Source organism: Artibeus jamaicensis, unplaced genomic scaffold (genome assembly GCF_021234435.1).
Source record: "Artibeus jamaicensis isolate MK-2021 breed Jamaican fruit bat unplaced genomic scaffold, CSHL_Jam_final contig_923, whole genome shotgun sequence".
NCBI classification, from domain to species: Eukaryota; Metazoa; Chordata; class Mammalia; order Chiroptera; family Phyllostomidae; genus Artibeus; species Artibeus jamaicensis.
The window spans coordinates 1959603-1977808 of NW_026522014.1; the positions used below are offsets into that span (position 1 = coordinate 1959603).

General features: G+C 40.7%; 1 protein-coding gene across 2 annotated transcripts in view; it reads right to left on the reverse strand.

The window, feature by feature from the left end:
• Positions 1-18206, reverse strand: part of CDK6 (cyclin dependent kinase 6) — a 224268-nt gene that overhangs the window by 103817 nt on the left and 102245 nt on the right. For both annotated transcript variants that reach the window (XM_037136487.2, XM_053655106.1), the window contains exon 4: positions 4242-4409. In XM_037136487.2, the coding sequence (XP_036992382.1) occupies positions 4242-4409 (168 nt within the window). The remainder of the gene's footprint in view (positions 1-4241; positions 4410-18206) is intronic.

Consider the following 18206-nt stretch of genomic DNA (forward strand, 5'->3'; position numbering starts at 1 on the left):
CATCATAAAGAGTGAAGGCGACTCTCTCCTTGAGCTGCTGCTCACAGCGCTTCACCATCATCGGTGTCCTCATGGGGTGGCTGGTGAAGTCTTAGGCTCGGCTCTGAGACTCTCCCTGTCAGTGGGACCAAAACTTCTGGCTGAGTGGTTGGTCTCTATTTCCCTTTTGTCTTGACAGACAAAAATAAGTTGCACCATGCACCTCAGTGACAAGGGAAGAACTTAGAAATGTTTGACCTTGGAATGACTCTGAATATAATTTTAGCTTATCTCAAAATGTGTTTTATATCCTTGAAACATTTCTGCCACTGAGAGTATAGAACCACATGAGTCATGAATTTTCTATATTACTTATATGCCATGGAAAGGACCTCCCCTGTAATCTCTTCTCTTTGGTTTTCCACAAAGGTGATATTTCGGGGCAGGTCACAAAAGTTGATTTCCACAGTTTCAGAGAAACTCTTCTGGTAAAATAACCCAGGCTGAGTCTCGAGTCTAACGGTCCCCATCTCTCTTCACATTCCCAGCTCCCTGCACTGCAAGGGGCCTCAGATGCTCACAGGCATTCTGGTCCACGTGCCCGCACTCTGCCCCCACAGCTGCCAACTGCTGAGGGGGCCACCCAGGGGCACAGCCTGCTGTTAGGCAGAAGAGCCTGAGAGCGGCTGGGAATCCCAATGCTCTGAGTGTGGCAGGGTGTGGGTGGGGGGGCTCAGGCTCCAGGTGGTATGTCTCCTTGGCACCCTGAGTTCCATGCTCCATGAAGGAAGGCATGGCTGGAGCAGGGCCAGTGTAGCCTCCTCTAAAGCGTGAGACCCAGGCCAAGGGACCCTCTTGTCAAGTCTAAGGTATACATGGTACTGATCCACATCTTAATTCCACAACCTGCACAGAGAGAGGTATAACCAAGCCTTACTCTGTACAGGGTTCTGGGAATGCCTGACTGTACACTGAGCGGCAAGAACCCAGTATACCCTGTCCACACCTGAGTGTCGTGCTGGAGGCAGCCCAGTAGAGTAGGGCATCTAAGGGCACCTAACCTCCCTCATCAGATGGAGACAATCTGAAGTGACAACTACAGTCCAGACGTATAGAGATTCTCCTACATCAGTGTCTACCCAAAAGGCCAGCTCCTTCCAGGACCTTACGGCTTGATAAATTAACCCCCCAAATAATTACAAACAAGACAGAGAGCAGTATTACGACAGGCATTAATATGTTACTTTGAGAGGTGGATGGTGGGGGGAAAATGGAGACAATTGTACTTGAACAATAATTTATAAAGGAGGAAAAAAATAAGACGTTACTTTGAAGTCACTGAAGGAGAAAGCAGAAATTAAGTTCTGCAGGGTGTCCCAGAAGGGAATATCTGAGTCAGAGTAAGGAAGATAAGTAATATATCAACATGTCTCATGGCTGGAAGATGTCAGTTTTAAATGCACTAACTTGCAATTCCTTTAACATTCCACAGATGATGCCCAGTTCCTGTATGACATAATCCACAAAAAAATGTGTATTTTCAGGAAGTGGAAGAATAAATACCCATCGAATCTGGGAAATTGTGATTTCAAGTCTTTATACGTCATCGTGTATATGTGAACCAATGTATCAGTGTACTAAATGGGCTTTTTCCTTTAAATAAAAAAAACATAAAACAGTGGAAAAAAACTTAAATGCCGTACTCTACAGGAAATCATACCCATTTATTATTACCATTAAATTCCAACCATCGCTTTCAAGTAAAGTCTGCATTTGTTCCGGTGTCTTCCTGTTGCTAATGTTTTTTTCCCTTGGTCACCATAAGTAATACAGAGCAGACAATACAAACTGGGCCCTGAAAAATCAGGTATTTATGATCGCCTTTCCCCTTTTCTCTATGAAATAGTTTGCCTGCATTTTCTTGCCTGGACCTATCAACGTTCAGTGAGAATGGAATGTTAATTGACGTTATAGGCAAGCTGGACTATCATTCTTCAACTTTAAAAAGAAAAAAAAAATCAAAATCAACTGGGTTTCCTGTTTTTTATTTACGGTTTTGAGTGCCCCTTGGGGGGAATCACCATAGAGTATCTGTCTCAGTGATGGCTCACCCTTCCCTCGGATTAACGCACTGACGGAGACCAGTTCCTTCCATCGGCCCCTCTGATGCCCGACCGGATCACAAAGCCCATTCAAGCTTCTCCCCAGGGCCCTGAAACAACATGCGCAACTGCTTCCTAGGGAAGCCTGAAGCCTACCTCACCCTTCCCACTGGGAAGCACGCAACCTCAGCCCCTTCTGGTGTGGCCGTGTAAGAATGCAAGGGCCTGTCTGACCCAGCCCGAAGCCGAGGCGTACCCTTTCAACCTCATCTGTGCCTTGTCTTCTCAATGACGATGGTGCATGGTGGACAAAGAGGAAACAAGTACAATTTATTTTTCACCCATGGGGACACATTCCAAGGGATCCCCTGTAGAAATTCTGATGCCCTGGGTAAAGTACACAATGGTGGGAAAGTACCTGATCTCACATGTCCGGGTTGTAGATCCATATTTCGGGTCTGGGGAGCAGAATACTTTTGTAAATTGAATGTTTTTCTAAGGCAAGTTATCTCTCTCAGAGCACTTCCAATTCCCCTCCCAATTTTCTACTTTTCAGCTGAGGCATTACTGGAATGTGGGAAAACAATTTTGCTGTGCAGAGTATTAGCCTCCTTGCAGCCACTTCCATCCCCAAGTCACGTGATAAGCAGAGACACGGCCATGCATTTGCTAACAACACTCCATGCCCAGGGCAGTGCTGCCCTGACTGAGAACCCTGTCAGGGCGAAAGGTGGGCTGTATGTTCCTGACACTGTACTTCACATCCTGTGTGCTTTTATAACTAGCAATTTGTACTTATTAATCTCTCCTCCATTTTCATCCATTTCCTACTCCCCAATCTCCCTCCCATTTATACGGTGTCCATGCTAGGTACTAGACTCATCAGGGTGATCACTTAGTAAGTTATATAAATGTCTAATCACTATGTTGTACACCTGAACCTAACATAATATTGTATGTCGACTGTAATGGAAAGATTTTAAAGCAGAAATCAATGAAAAGAAAACATAAAAAAGATGGATTATTACATGTGAAGAATGGCATACGTATTGACCCAGGATTATTCTATTTTTTTAAAGACTTAATCTAATGCTCTGGGGGCCATTTCTATAGCCATCATAGAATCAAAGGGATTCTCTGCATCAACCTTAGCTCTAGGTCAGCAGCACAGCAAAGGAATATTCCCTGGCCTTTAAAAAAAAATCTATGAATGAATTCACTGCATGAAAAGCAGGCTTTTCAAAAAGAAGGGTTATCAGTGCTTACTTCCAGGCTCTCTTCTCATCTCTTGGGTGCAGAATTTCACAAAAATTCATCTCAGAAACAATGAACTAGAAGGAGAAATAGAAGCTAACGGAAGTCACTGGCTATTATGGTTTGGGATCTGAATGAGACCTAGAACAGGATATTATAACTGTCATACTTTGTCAAAACAGAGCCCTTCTCTTTTGGCCTGGATGAAGCCTTTGCCTGGCAGGGTAGTGCTACTAGTTCATGGGTCATCCAAGTTCACTGTTAAATTCAATGTTTTCTTCTCAGTCTGCACCACAGCTTCGGAAGAGTACTTTCATACACCTGTGCAGACACCTGGCTTTTCCCCAAACCAGGGTTCTGCAGACAAGTCAGGGATCCTGGTGTTCTCTTTTCCTTGAGCTATGTTCCCCAGATATTATACATGCTGCTCTGAAAACAGTGTTATAGCAAAAACCGTTTTGACACTTGTAAATGATTCCCTTCTTTTTTTTAAAAAAAAAATGATTTATTGATGAGAGAAACATCTATTTGTAGTTCCATTTATTTATGCATTCATAGGTTGATTCTTGTATGTGCCCTGACCGGGAACAAACCAGAATCCTTGGCATCCTGGGAATATGCTCCGACCACTGAGTAACCTGGCCAGAGCAGAACTGACTCCCTTCCAGTGGCTGAGATGCTACAGGCTATTTCTGCAATGGGTCCTGTGCACAATGAGCCCAGCCAGGATGTGTCTGTAGTTGTAAGCAGAATGCTTTCTTCCTACCTGCTGCTCTATAAAACAGTGGAGACATTTTGTTCACTATGAACCACTGGCATCAATAACATTAGGGGCATGGAGTGGAGCAGTTTGTCATTCAAAAGAGGGAAGGTGAGTTTATGACAGAATAGCACTTTTTCACTCACCACTGAAGTAAGAGCCATCTGAAAACTGTAGATGCGGGCAAGGCCGAAGTCGGCCAGTTTTATTTGTCCGCTGCTGGTCACCAGAATGTTCTGTGGTTTTAGGTCACGATGCACGACTCGGTGAGAATGAAGAAAGTCCAGACCACGAAGAAGCTGAAACATCATGTCCTAAATAAAACAACAACAAAAAGTCAATGAACAGTCAAAACAGAAATCCAGCATGCCAAATCCTCAGCACGTAAAGAGAGTGTCTGGCACAGAATATTTGCTGAATGAATGAATTTGTCTGTCTTCCTACCTCTATACGCTTCCATTTTCAGGATCACTCCAAAAATTTTACTCTTGCCCTGTATTTTGTTAATGAAAGGACAATTTAAAAATAGTTTCACATGGCATAAGAAATACTCTGGAAGAATATACAGCAAACTGGTGTCAGTGGTTAATGGCGGGGAAAGGAAGTGGGAGGTGGTGAAAAGGGGTATTTTTTACTTCCTATACTTCTGTATGGTTTAATATATGATCTCAGTAATTAAAGTCCAGTGAATAATATTAATGATAATTATTTTATACTACCAAATATTAAGCAGATACTATGTCAAGTACTGTTCTAAGCACCTTCTGTTTAGTAACTCAATCCATGCTACAGCATTAAGGTAAATAATATCATCAACCTATTTCCCAGGTCAAGAAAGAGATAGACGGGAGGTATATACAATAAACTCAAAGTAACACCACTAGCAAGAGACAGTCTTGATTCAGACTCCAGAAAAACTGGATTAAAATCCCCAATGCAGCCCTTTCTTAGACCAATGATTGAATGACTATATAAAACCAGCTAAGTTATCTAACCTCTTCAAGCCTCAGTTTTCCCATCTGTAAAATGGCAAAGTACCAAAACCTGTTTTGTAGGAGTGCTGTTTATAAAGCACTAATCACAGTCATAAGCATTCAATAAGTGGTAGCTGTTATTGCCATCCTTATAAGCCAGCAGAGGGGCACTTAGAAAATAAAGCAGTATCATCATATCTCTTTCTAATTTTAGAACTGATAGAATTAGATACAAGATTTAAAACTCAGAAACAGCATCTGAAAGTGTAAACTTAAAATTTAACCATGAAATGATCCTCTGAACTCTGGGGTTGGTAGGATTGATCTACCCGTCAAAATACCATGAGAATGGTGTGTACAGGGAAGACAGAATTATCTTGTTCATACAAGGGTTAGAAAAATGATTGGGCAGCATTGTGGAGTCCACAGCGGGGGGTGGGCTGTGAGGATGCACTTGTTCAGCAGCTGGACCACTAACCCTCTCATGGAGAACAGCAAACTGTATTTTGCCAAGTATAATGTGCACCCACATTTTTGGCCCAAACTTTCAGGATAAAAGTCTTACGTTTTAATTTTTATTTCAATTACTTATTTATATTTAGACAATTGGTTTTTGTATTATAAAGGAATTTTAGCATTTACTTTTAAACATACAAGGGGGAGTGCAAGAAATTTTATGTAACAAATAATTACAAAACACAAGAACAGAGGCAAGGTATTTCAGGTACTACTACCTGTGCATAATGTGCATCCTTATTTTTTCCTAAAAAATTTGGGCATAAAAGTGCATGCTATACATGGCAAAATATGATATTTAGTTCCTGGTTTAAGGTACCAGTTCTTTCTTTAGAGATGGGAGCTATGTCTTCACATCCAGCTTGTTTAAAACTGAAGTCTTAGCATTTCCACTTACGTACTGGAGAAAATAGTGCATCTTTTTCATAATATTCAGTATTAGATTTTAACGAAGTAATGTATGCAAAGGGGTCACGCAGTTTTCGGCACATGGTAGTCATTTAACAAATGATAATCATTCAGGTGTCTGATTTCTTGGGGGAGACAGGTCACAAAGCTACAGGAAAAAGTGTCCAGTGCCACAAGGTCAATGAACAAAGTGCCAAGGGTGGGTGTGCAACGACGGAGGTGAACTGGAATCCTTCCTGAGATCCACCAAAACGGATACAGCAGTGCCCCCTCATCAGAGCTTTCACCCTCCGTGGTTTCAGTTATCCACGGTCAACTGCATTCCAAAAATACTAGATAAAAATTCCAGAAATAAACAATTTTTAAGTTTTAAATGCTCTTCTGAGTAGCGTGATGTCCCTCCCACCTGAAACGTGACTCATCCTTTTGTCCCGTGTACCCATGTTGCATAACTCTACCTGGCTGTTAGTCACTTAGTAGCGCTTGCAGGCATTAGAGTGGTTATCAGATGTTTTGTGTGTGTGTGTGTGTGTGTGTGAGAGAGAGGGAGAGTGAGTCATGGGAGGGAGGGGTGGAGAGGGGGAGAGGAGGAGAGACTGGGCCAGCACATCCACATAACTGTTTTGGTTAAAATTTTGTGTATTGATTTTTTTTTTTAGAGAAAGAAATACTGAGTTGTTGTTCCACTTCTTTGTGCATTCATTAGTTGATTCCCATATGTACCCTGATGGGGATCAAACCCACAATCCTGGTGTAGCAGGATGCTGCTCCAGCCAACTTGAGCTACCCGGCCAGGGGCGACATAACTTTTATTACAGTATACTGTTATCACTGCTCTACTTTATTATTAGTTATTGTTGTTAATCCCTTACTTTATCATAGGTATGGTAGGAAAAAATATAGTATGTACAGGGCTTCATAGTCCAGTGGTTTCAGAGATCCTCTGGGGGTCACAGACCATACACCCCATCCTGTGGATAAGGGGGGACTACTGTCTTCTGAACTGGCAGAGGTTACCTTCTAAATGTCCAAAGGAGAAAACTCGGGAGACGACTGTACTATGGATAAACAGCAGTCCTTCAAGACTTAAGAACCACGGCAGGGCAAACAACAATGGATACACATGAATGTGAAAATGACACAAAACGTTACGGACAGTACCCTTCTGCTCTGGCAAGTAAGTCTGGACTGGAAACACGCACACTCAGAAGCACCACATTTTAAACAGCATGGCTAACCTACAGTAATGTCATGTTGGCTCACCATTTTTAGGTACTTGTACACAAAATGCCAACCATTTAAAATCATACAAAATCTGCTTGGTTTGTAGTTCAGTGTTCAAACAATATGCAGCAAATGAGCAGAATAAAAATTTAGAAATTTGAACTAATTAACAAAGCTCATTTCTGTATAAAAAGACTGAAACTACAAAGTAAAAAATGTGCGATGCTTTTATTTGCACATTTATTTACATAGCCCGTTCTCTATTTTTCTTAATCATAAAACTAGTTCTTAGGCCCAGGCTGGTGTAGCTCAGTGGATTGAGCACGGGCCTGCGAACCAGAGAATCGTAGTTCGATTCCCAGTCAGGGCATATGCCTGGGTTGCAGACCAGTTCCCTGCAGGCCAGTTCCCAGCAGGGGATGAACGAAAGGCAACCATACATTGATGTTTCTCTCCCTCTCTCCTTCCAAAGATAAATAAATAAAATATTAAAAAAAAAACTAGTTCCTAATGAAAAAAATTATAAAAATTAAAAAAATTCCACAGGAAGGACAAAAATCACTCAAAAGCCTACTCCTTAGAGAACAGAGAAACCTTCACTGTTAAATAATTTTTGTGTGTTTTTTTCTTGTGTGTCAAAAAAAATTACATGTACAGATATATCTGTAGGTATAAACATAATGTGTATTTATATTGGTATAATTTATATAATTTATAAATATTATATACTTGTTTGATAGTATATTAAATATATTTACAAATAAAAATGGTGATTATTCTGTACATATTATTTTGTGGTTCTTTTACAAACATTTAATAATTCATTATGTTTATACCTATAAAAATTGTTTAATAATGTTTATACCTATAAAAATTATGTTTAATAATTTGTATATGTTTATACAAAACTTCTACAAAAACCTTTTTCACACAATATGATTTTTTAGTGGCTGCATGGTTTTCCTCCCTGAGATATGTCATAATCATTATTTGATTTTAGTTGTGTTATTTGGAACTTACACTTAGTGTCTAGTTCTCCTTTGTTTAAAGGGGAAAGTGGATGAAAATGCCTTAACGTCATACCTGAGCTCGGGCCAAGCAGTGTGAATGCATGTAACTGCGGTAACTGGTTCCATGTAAATGACGCCTATTAATGTGTAAAAAGTTAGTGCTGCCTAAGAATTGCCATTCTCCAGATTTCGTTGGGCTGCTTTATTTGTGTGTGTGGTTAGCACACTAGGCTTCGTTTTAAATCTACAATACCGGGCCAAAATTAAAGTTTGAACTAGTGAGCACTGAAGTAATGATTTTTTTATTTTAATATATTTTATTGATTATGTCATTACAGTTCTATTCCCCCCTTCATTCCCCTCCACCCTGAACACCCCTCCTCCACCATTCCCCCCTTTTAGTTTATGACCATGTGTCTCAAGTTCTTTAGATTCTATATTTCCCATACTATTCTTGCCCTCCCCCCTATCTATTTTCTACGTACCATCTATGGTACTTATTTTCTGTACCTTCTTCCACCTTCTCCTTCTCCCACTCCCCTGTTGCTAACCCTCCATGTGAACTTCATTTCTATGGTTCTGCTCCTGATCTAGCTATCCTCTTAGTTTGTTTTTGTTTTAGGTGTGGTTGTTAATAACTGTGAGTTTGCTGTGCTTTCACTGCTCATCTTCTTTATCTTCTTTTTCTTAGATAAGTCCCTTTAACATTTCATATAATAAGGGCTTGGTGATGATGAACTCCTTGAATTTGATCTTATCTGAGAAGCACTTTATCTGTCCTTCCATTCTAAATGAAAGCTTTGCTGGACAGATCAATCTTGGATGTAGGTTTTTAGATTTCATGACTTGGAATACTTCTCTCCAGCCCTTCTTGCCTGTAAGGTCTCTTTTGAGAAATTCGCTGACAGTCTGATGGGAACTCCTTTGTAGGTGACTGTCCCCTTATCTCTTGCTGCTTCTAGGATTCTCTCTTTCATTTTAATCTTGGCTAATGTAATGATGATGTGCCTTGGTGCGTTCCTTCTTGGGTCCAACTTCTTTGGGACTCTCGGAGCTTCCTGGATTTCCTGGAAGTCTATTTCCTTTGCCAGATTGGTGAAGTTCTCCCTTATTATTTGTTCAAATAAGTTTTTCACTCATGGCTGTTCCTCTTCCCCTTCTGGTACCCCTGTAATTTGGATGTTGGAGCGTTTAAAGATGTCCTGGAGGTTCCTAAGCCTCTCCTCATTTTTTTGAATTCTTGTTTCTTCATCCTTCTGTCTGGTCATTTTTTTCCTCCTTCTCGTCCACTCCTTTGATTAGAGTCCCAGTTTCCTTTCCATTACAATTGTTTTCCTGTGCATTTCCCTCCATTTCAATTAGTTTAGCCTTCATATGTTCCTCTAATTTGTGACTAAAATCAACCAGTTCTGTGAGCATCCTGATCACCAGTGTTTTGAACTGTGCATCTGAAAGTTTGGCTATTTCTTCATCGCTTAGATTTATTGGCTCTGGGGCTCTGAGTTGTTCTTGAGCCATGTTTTGATCTGTTTGTACCTGTTACATACAAGGAGGTGTTCACCAGGGTGGGGCCACCCAGGTCGCTGGTTTGTGACGCTATATGTGGGGGTGGGGTCAGAGAGGGACCATGGCGGTTTCCTCTCCAACTTCCTGCCACTGGAGCCTGCTTGGTCAGTCTCACTGCTTGCTCCTTCACCGGTTTATCTGTGCTCGAATGTGTGACCACGATCAGCCCTCAGTGGGACCACCACCTTGTGCCCTCAGTGGGTCCGCCTGCTTCTCCACACCTGGGATCCGCCGACGGCTGCTGGTGCACCTGGGTCACGTGCCTAGGTCAGTCCAGTGGATCTTTCCTGCCCAACCTCGCTCTGCTGCTGGCTCTGCCCCTCTTACCAGTTTGGCTGAAGGGTTTGTTGTTGTCAGACTTCTGTGTAGTTCAATTTTCTGTGGATTGGCTGTGCTTTTGTTGCTAAAACTTTGTTATTTTTAAACTTAGTTGTGCAAGAAGGCACAGTGCTTCCACCTATGCCTCTATCTTGGTGGAAGTCCTCTAAATTAAAAAAATTTAAAAATATTATGCTTTACAATGGCCACATTTGGAAGAAATATGTTCTCATCTTTCCCCATTTTCCCTTTCAATTCCCTCTTCTGAGAATGTTCCCCACATTACATACTTCCCTCCTCTTCAAATGAGGTAATGTATTAGAGAAGTTGGTTTTACACAGAGTGGAATGTATTATCATTTTCCTACTATAGTAGAATAGACACTGTTGGTTGTCAGCAATGAAGGACTGGTCCAAGGCAATCACATTTCCATTTGCTAGGAATTGATGTAGGGATGGACATGAGACCTAGTCCTGGCCAGTGAGATGTATGGGCAAGTCTGCTAGAGAGTTCTGTAAGTACAGTTTTCTTTTACGAGAGGATCACAGTAATAAACTCTACTGAGTACTTCCTCCTCACCTCCATCGATCTTATACTAAATGCTACTGCTTGAGGGCATGAGTATGCAGCCATCTTGAAACATAAAGGGAAACAGCATCTGCACACATAAAATGCCCGAGTGCAATTAAAAATCAAAGTCTGGATCTTTGATGACATTAGTGAATAGCTGATTCCACTTTGGGGCTGCCCACCTCTGGCTTTGTAGTAACATCAGCAATAATGCCCTTATTTAAAGCTGTTTTGTTGTTCATTTGAGTGTTCTGTAACTCGCAGTTGAAATTTATTCTAACAAATCTAGCTTAACTAAAACTATGTTAAATAAAATCTGTTAAGGCCACTACCTTTCATTGAGAGCCCTCGTTCCCCTGCCCTCACAGGGAACATACTATCATTCCTTTCTTGTTGCCTATTCTTGCTTCCAGGGGGGTGACCCTTTTCTCTCTGAGACCTGTATACCTCCTTCCATTAAGGCTCAAGATATCCCCTTGTTCCTCACTATCAATCCCCCAAATTCCTCAGGGACTATGGCTCATCCTCTCCAGACCACCCTCATGTCTTCCTGCATGGTTTCAATGTCCCCAGGATGCACTATCTACACCTTAGCTTCAGAGAACTTGGACTTCTTTAACCCCATCCATTTTTTTGCCATCTAATCCCATGGCTAAAATCAAGCATGTGTCACTACTCACCTCTGATCTATTTTTTTAATTAAAAAAATTTTGAGTTGCTTTAATTACATTCATTTGAATATCAAAATACCACTTAAATTTACATAAGCTTATTAGACAGCATGGTTAATTAAATTTGGAGAGCCACTTATTCATGCATCATTCACCAGCTCTGCCAATTCCTTCACTTCTCTTGTTCCATGGTCATTCTACCTTATCCTTTATGCAAAACTTAATCCGCAATTAGCTACACGACTCTCTTTCTCGGCTGTTATACCTGTGTTGCAGAGAGCTGTTTTGGGGGAAAAAACAATCACGTATGTGTTCATTATCAAGTGAGTCTCTGACCCTGACTGCCTTAGTGAGACCAGGTAATACTGCAGGTCCCTAGTCAACCCTCTGGCTGTCCTTGTAGACCACTCTAAATTTCTACTGGTGTCCCTTCCTTATCATCTCCCTTCCTCCTCTTAGCACACTAGTATGCACTCCACTTTAGACAGAAACAGACCATCAAGGGGAAGCTATCAACTGCCTGTGCTCCACCTACAAATTTATAAACATTGGCATTTACCCCTCTCCCTGTCTCTTGGTAGGAAAGGACAGGCAGTATTCTTCTTCTTCCTATGTTCTGGATTACATTCTCTCTACTTCTTCAACCAACCTCGCTCTCCTAACCACTCCCCTTCTGCACTGTATCTGGGATTTGGTCCCTGTCTACTGGTCCCTGACTAGTAAACAACCTAAGCAACCCTCTTCCTTTCTCAGCCAATGATCTTTATACAACAGTGCACAGTTTCTCATTCCTCATGCACATTATATTGCAGCAGCTCCTACAAGATCACCAATCACCACTTGCTTCACTCAACCAATGGGATGTTCCATTCCTAACTTAACCTTGCTGAGGCATTTCACACTGGATCCCTTCCTCCTCTTCATTGTTCTCCAATTAAAAGATCTGCTATGATTCTGATTAGAAATGTCACATAGATATTTTTAAATTAAAAAAAAATCAGAATACAAAAACAAGAAAGAAAATAAATACCACCCACAATTCTTCCATTCAGAGGTAACCATGAAGAACATATCAGGGTACCCTCCCATAATTTTTCTATACATATATACTCACACAGATAGTTATTTTTTGTTTTTATAAATGGAATGTTAGTGTACATGATTTTATAATTGCTTTTTTCATATCACAATATATACTGAATCACTTGCATGTCAATAAATACAGATCTATTGGTCAACTTTTAATAGATGTGTGCTATTATTATTTACATATTATGTTTGGCCAAAGATTTTACAGTTATTAAATTAACCTTTTTTAGCCAAAACATTTTTAGCGTATAAACAGTGATATGGTATTTAAAGCCCCATGTGAAATTTTCAAGTATAAATAAGGTGTAGAAATTAATACATGAAATTTAGATACTCATATTAAAAAATAATTTTAATACCCTGAGAATAGAATACTAAGTCTGACAATAGAAAAAACACAATCAAATGTTATGTTTAAGCAAGACACTTCAAAAGAAATGTTAGCAAATGACTCACTTTTTAAACCATGTTGTAAATTATTTGAATCTGTTTCTGGACTTGGACTTGTTCAGCTCCGTTTAGAGTGCCTCTCTCCTTTACTACTCAAATATTTAGAATATGCTTTAATATGTGTTAGGGCAAGTTTCCGCTTTCCATTCTTTATAAAACATTACTGGATATTCTTATCTATGCTACTTATTTTCTGTACCTTCTCCCTCTTTCTCCTCCTCTCACTCCTCTGTTCCTAACCCTCCATGTGATCTTCATTTCTATGGTTCTGCTCCTGATCTAGCTGTCCTCTTAGATTGCTTTTGTTTTAGGTGTGGTTGTTAATAACTGTGAGTTTGCTGTCCTTTCACTGTTCATCTTTTTTATCTTCATTTTCTTAGGTAAATCCCTTTAACATTTCATATAATAAGGGCTTGGTGATGATGAACTTCTTGAATTTGATCTTATTTGAGAAGCACTTTATCTGTCCTTCCATTCTAAATGAAAGCTTTGCTGGACAGATCAATCTTGGATGTAGGTCTTTGGATTTCATGACTTGGAATACTTCTTTCCAGCCCCTTCTTGCCTGTAAGGTCTCTTTTGAGAAATCCGCTGACAGTCTGATGGGAACTCCTTTGAAGGTGACTGTGCCCTTATTTCTTGCTGCTTCTAGGATTCTCTCTTTCATTTTAATCTTGGCTAATGTAATTATGATGTGCCTTGGTGTGTTCCTTCTTGGGTCCAACTTCTTTGGGACTCTCTGAGCTTCCTGGATTTCCTGAAAGTCTATTTTTTTTGCCAGATTGGGGAAATTCTCCTTTATTATTTGTTCAAATAAGTTTTCCACTGGTGGCTGTTCATTTCCCCCTTCTGGTACCCCTATAATTCAGATGTTGGAGCATTTAAAGATGTCCTGGAGGTTCCTAAGCCTCTCCTCATTTTTTTGAATTCTTGTTTCTTCATCCTTTTCTGTTTGGCCATTATTTTCTTCCTTCTGGTTCACTCCCTTGATTTGAGTCCCAGTTTCCTCTTCATCACTATTGGTTTCCTGTGCAATTCCCTTCATTTCAATTAGTTTAGCCTTCATATGTTCCTCTAATTTGTGAGTAAAATCAACCAGTTCTGTGAGCATCCTGATCACCAGTGTTTTGAACTGTGCATCTGAAAGTTTTGCTATTTCTTCGTCACTTAGAGTTATGGGCTCTGGGGCTTTGAGATCTTCTTGAGCCATTTTTTGTCTGTTTGCGCCCGTTAATTATGAGGAGCAGAGCCTTAGGTGTTTACCAGGGTGGGGCTGCCCAGGTCACTGGGTTGTGATGCTGTATGTGGGGGCAGGGTCAGAGTGGGGAAATGGCGGCCGCCTCTGATGCCTCTCGCCACTGGGGCCTGCTTGGTCCCGTGGTCTCACTGCCCACTCCCTCACTGGTCTATCTGGGCACAAATGCGGGACCACAGTCAACCCGCCACCCTCACACTCGCTGGGTACGCCAGTGGCTCACTGGGTCGCTCACTGAGTTCGCCTGTTGCAACCCCACGCCTGGGATCCACGCACCTGAGTCCACCTGAGTTTTTCTGTGCAACCCCACTCCACCAGCTGCTGGCTTCGCCCCTCTTACTGGTCAGGCTGAAGAATTGGTTGTTATCAGACTTCTAAGAAGTTCAATTTTCTGTGTTCTGGCTGTGTTTTCTGTTGCTAATATTTTGTCTCTCAATTTGGTTGTGGGAAAAAGCACAGTGTCTCCACCTATGCCTCCATCTTGGCGGAAGCTTTTTATATTTAGCTGGATATTCTTACATGTTATTATTCTACACTGATTTTAAGTTCATTTTATTGAGTTCCTATTTCCTCCCCAAAGCCCCTTTAGTGTTTTCACTAGTTTTTAAGATTAATTTGGGGAGAACTGACTCTTTCACAATGAGAAGTCTTTCCTTTTCACAACTTGGTGTAGTTCTTTCTCTATCAAGTCTTATTCTGGGTCCCTCAGGAAAGTTTTTGTCCCATACAATTCCTACACCTCTGAAGCCCCAATATTAGTACACCAAGGTCCTCACCTTTCCTGACAAGTATTCCTTACAGTTTCCCCACTGATCTCCTTCCTCAAACCCACTCTTAATACTCTGGCTAGTCTGATCTTTTTAACATGCAAACCTGATCCTATCAGATCATTCTCATGCCCGACTGCCCTCAGACAAAGCCCACCTAGCTCTCTAGCTGCGCCTCCTGGAACTTCCGAGGGCTCTTGCCATCTTTTCTCACTCACTGCCCTGTGGCCCATCTTCTGTGAGTGGGGTCTGCTCCAATCACTCTTCCTCCAGATATACTAGACTCTTAGCACAGTGTATTAGCAGGTGTCAATAAACATTGAATGACTTTTCACAGTGAAGTGAGCACCAAACTACATTGGAAAATGACCGTGAAATCTATAAAAGCTATTAGCTTAAAGGAATTCATTGACTCTTCCCAAGGAGGAATACATCAACAGGTGATAAAACTCCAGGGGAATCAGAAAAAGTAGGTCTGGAGTAGGGAATAAGGACCAAAGAGGCATGGTATACATACATCAGTATCCTTACCTATGAGCCATTAAAACATCTTCGTATGTGTGTTAACTTTTGTTTGTTATTTCAGAAATATAATACTCCTGTGCCTATAATGAACACTGAAGTATGGAATAAAAATAGTGAAGGGGGTTTCCTTTCTACTTTTCCACCCCTATTCAGGGTCTTTAGCAACTTGCCCATCAAAAGATATGGATTTTAGCATGCTGTCCCACAGGTAGGGTTATGACTATAAGCAAGTCATTTAGCCTCTTTCATCCCCAAGAGAAGCATTCTATGGATCAAATCACTTTGCCTGAGTCATTACTTGATACAGAATTGGACCACTGGCTAAATCTCCTAAACAATACTTTAATTTCATACTGTCACATCAGTGTTTCTCAAAGTGTGGTCTCTTAATCTGGTGCTACGGACTAAGCTCCGTTCCACCTTAACCACTAGCCAACTATCTAATGAAGTTCCAATTTTCCTGGGCCTCTGTTTTTTATTTATAAAGATCAGGATACATCTTGCCTGTCACTGCCATAAGACTACAGAGAGAACCAAGATATTAGATTATTTTATATTACATATTTGATTTTTTTAAACGTCAAGTGCTAGTAAGCTAGACTGTAAATTCCCTGAGGAACAGGAATATGGTGCATTTTATAGTCTCCAAAGAATCCAACAAGGTACCTCAACGCAGACATGTCTGTTGATTTTACATGATTTGATAAATCACTCAATAGTTTGTAGAAAGACTTTAAGATGATGTATAATGACTTCAGCTCTTGGCTCGGTGCATAGGAGTTATATGAAACATCCTCACTAATTAAACTGATTCCTGAGTTGTTAGTGAAAAAACCCGCAATCCTTCGTTGTGGTTTATTGGTTATTCACTAAGAATTTATTGACTGCTTGCCAAATGGAGGCACAAGACAGTACAAAAGAAATCCCTCTTGGAAACGTATATAACTTAAGTTAGCCACCTACGCATGAGATGTCAATTTCCAGTTTTGAGAGCAGTATGACTTAAAAGAAAGAGTATGAATTTAGAGCTAAAAGCACTGGATCTGAATTTCTGCTTACTAATTACATAATCTAAAGCAGATCACTTGCAACTTTTGTGGGCCTTTGTTTTCACATGTATAAAAATAGAAATAACCTCAAAAAGGAGATATTTAATAATAATTATATATTTTAATGATATGATATTAAGTAGAGCATTAAATATTTAAGTACTTCATATAGTGTAAAGTAAATGCACAGAATAAATTTCTACCATTAATACAAAAGAATTATGAAGCCCCTACTATGTGTAAGGCCTTGTGCCAGGCGATATCATACACAAACACCTGAAGGCAGGGGCCCAGGGATCTCTGAGTTTCATGGGGAGAGAAGACCTAAATATGCACCTACACACTTAAAGTGAGGATTTGGCAAGACCCCCACGGCACAGAATAATGGCATGCGGGCACATAGCACTGAGTAAGCATGGAGAAGAAGCGCATCCAAGCCCATATTGCCGGTGGGCTACTATTAGGTTTAGATGGGGAAGCATTTTTCTGGAAGACTCCACTAAGCAGAGGCTTAGAGGAGAGCCAGTGCTTAGGCATTTGGAGACTAGGAACAGATCCTGGAGAGGGCGCACTGCTAACCGGGGCTATGCTGCAAAGAGCTTTATTGCTGGGCTGGTGTAGGGAGCTTAAAGCACTTTACCTTGTAGTCAGTGGGAAGCTAGTGAAAAACGTGTAAAAGAATGGCATGTTAGCATCGATATTTTAGTATATAGTATGGAGGGGAGGTACTGTCAGGAGGCTACTTTGTACATAAGACAGTAAAGGTCTGAACTAGAAATATTAGAAAGGGAAAGCCAGAGGAAGGGCAATTTGAGAGACAAGTGTAGTATGTAAATGTTCATTTTCACAGGTCAACTTCAATGGGACATGTTTGTGTGCACTGGGACGGTGCTCTGCCCAATGAGAGACCCAGCTAGGCCCATTAATGGGACATCTTCTGATGGCTCTATTACACCTTCAGGTTATATTCTGAGTGACTTCAGGCCTGTCGTTTAACCTCCCCTCCCCTAGCATTTAATTTTAGTTTCTTCATCTGTAAAATACGGGTCGGACAACATTCTCCTGTAGGGTGGTTATGAGGACTAAAAACAATGTGGGGACCTCCCGGTTTGGGTAACAGGTTTGGAACTGGTGGCACTAAATCCAGAAGGGGACCCACCATTCGCAACGGCATCTAGCAATACTCCAGTAAGTTCCAATCTATCTAGTGTTCTCTAGTTAGTACACTGACAGCCTCCCATCTTCCCAATCATCATTAAGACCAACAAATGCAACTGTGAGCATATTAGAGGATATAATCTTTTCTTAATTTTGAAAGTCTACAGATTGCTAGGTATAGAAGGTAAAGATTTTAGGTACAGAATGTCCTTCGAAATCACCTTTTATTATTCACTGTATGTATGATGTCTCTTTTTGAAAATAACCCAACTTTCTAGGGTGGCTTGAAGTTACTTCTTCCCTATTCTTGAACTGATTTCTCTGTGGAGCTTCCAACCACTGAGGTCCCCTCGCACCATCCCATAGGTATCCTCATGGGAGAATAACAGTGTACTATAAAAAAATGCAACATAAATTTTTACTTAACATACAAATTCAGAAGCTAATCTTGAGTAGAAAAAAGCTATTAATAAGCTTTCTTACATAATTAACGTTGGTTGCTTTCCCAGCTTAACAAATAGGAGCTAGAATTTGTGATAGTATTTCCTCGTGTTATCCATT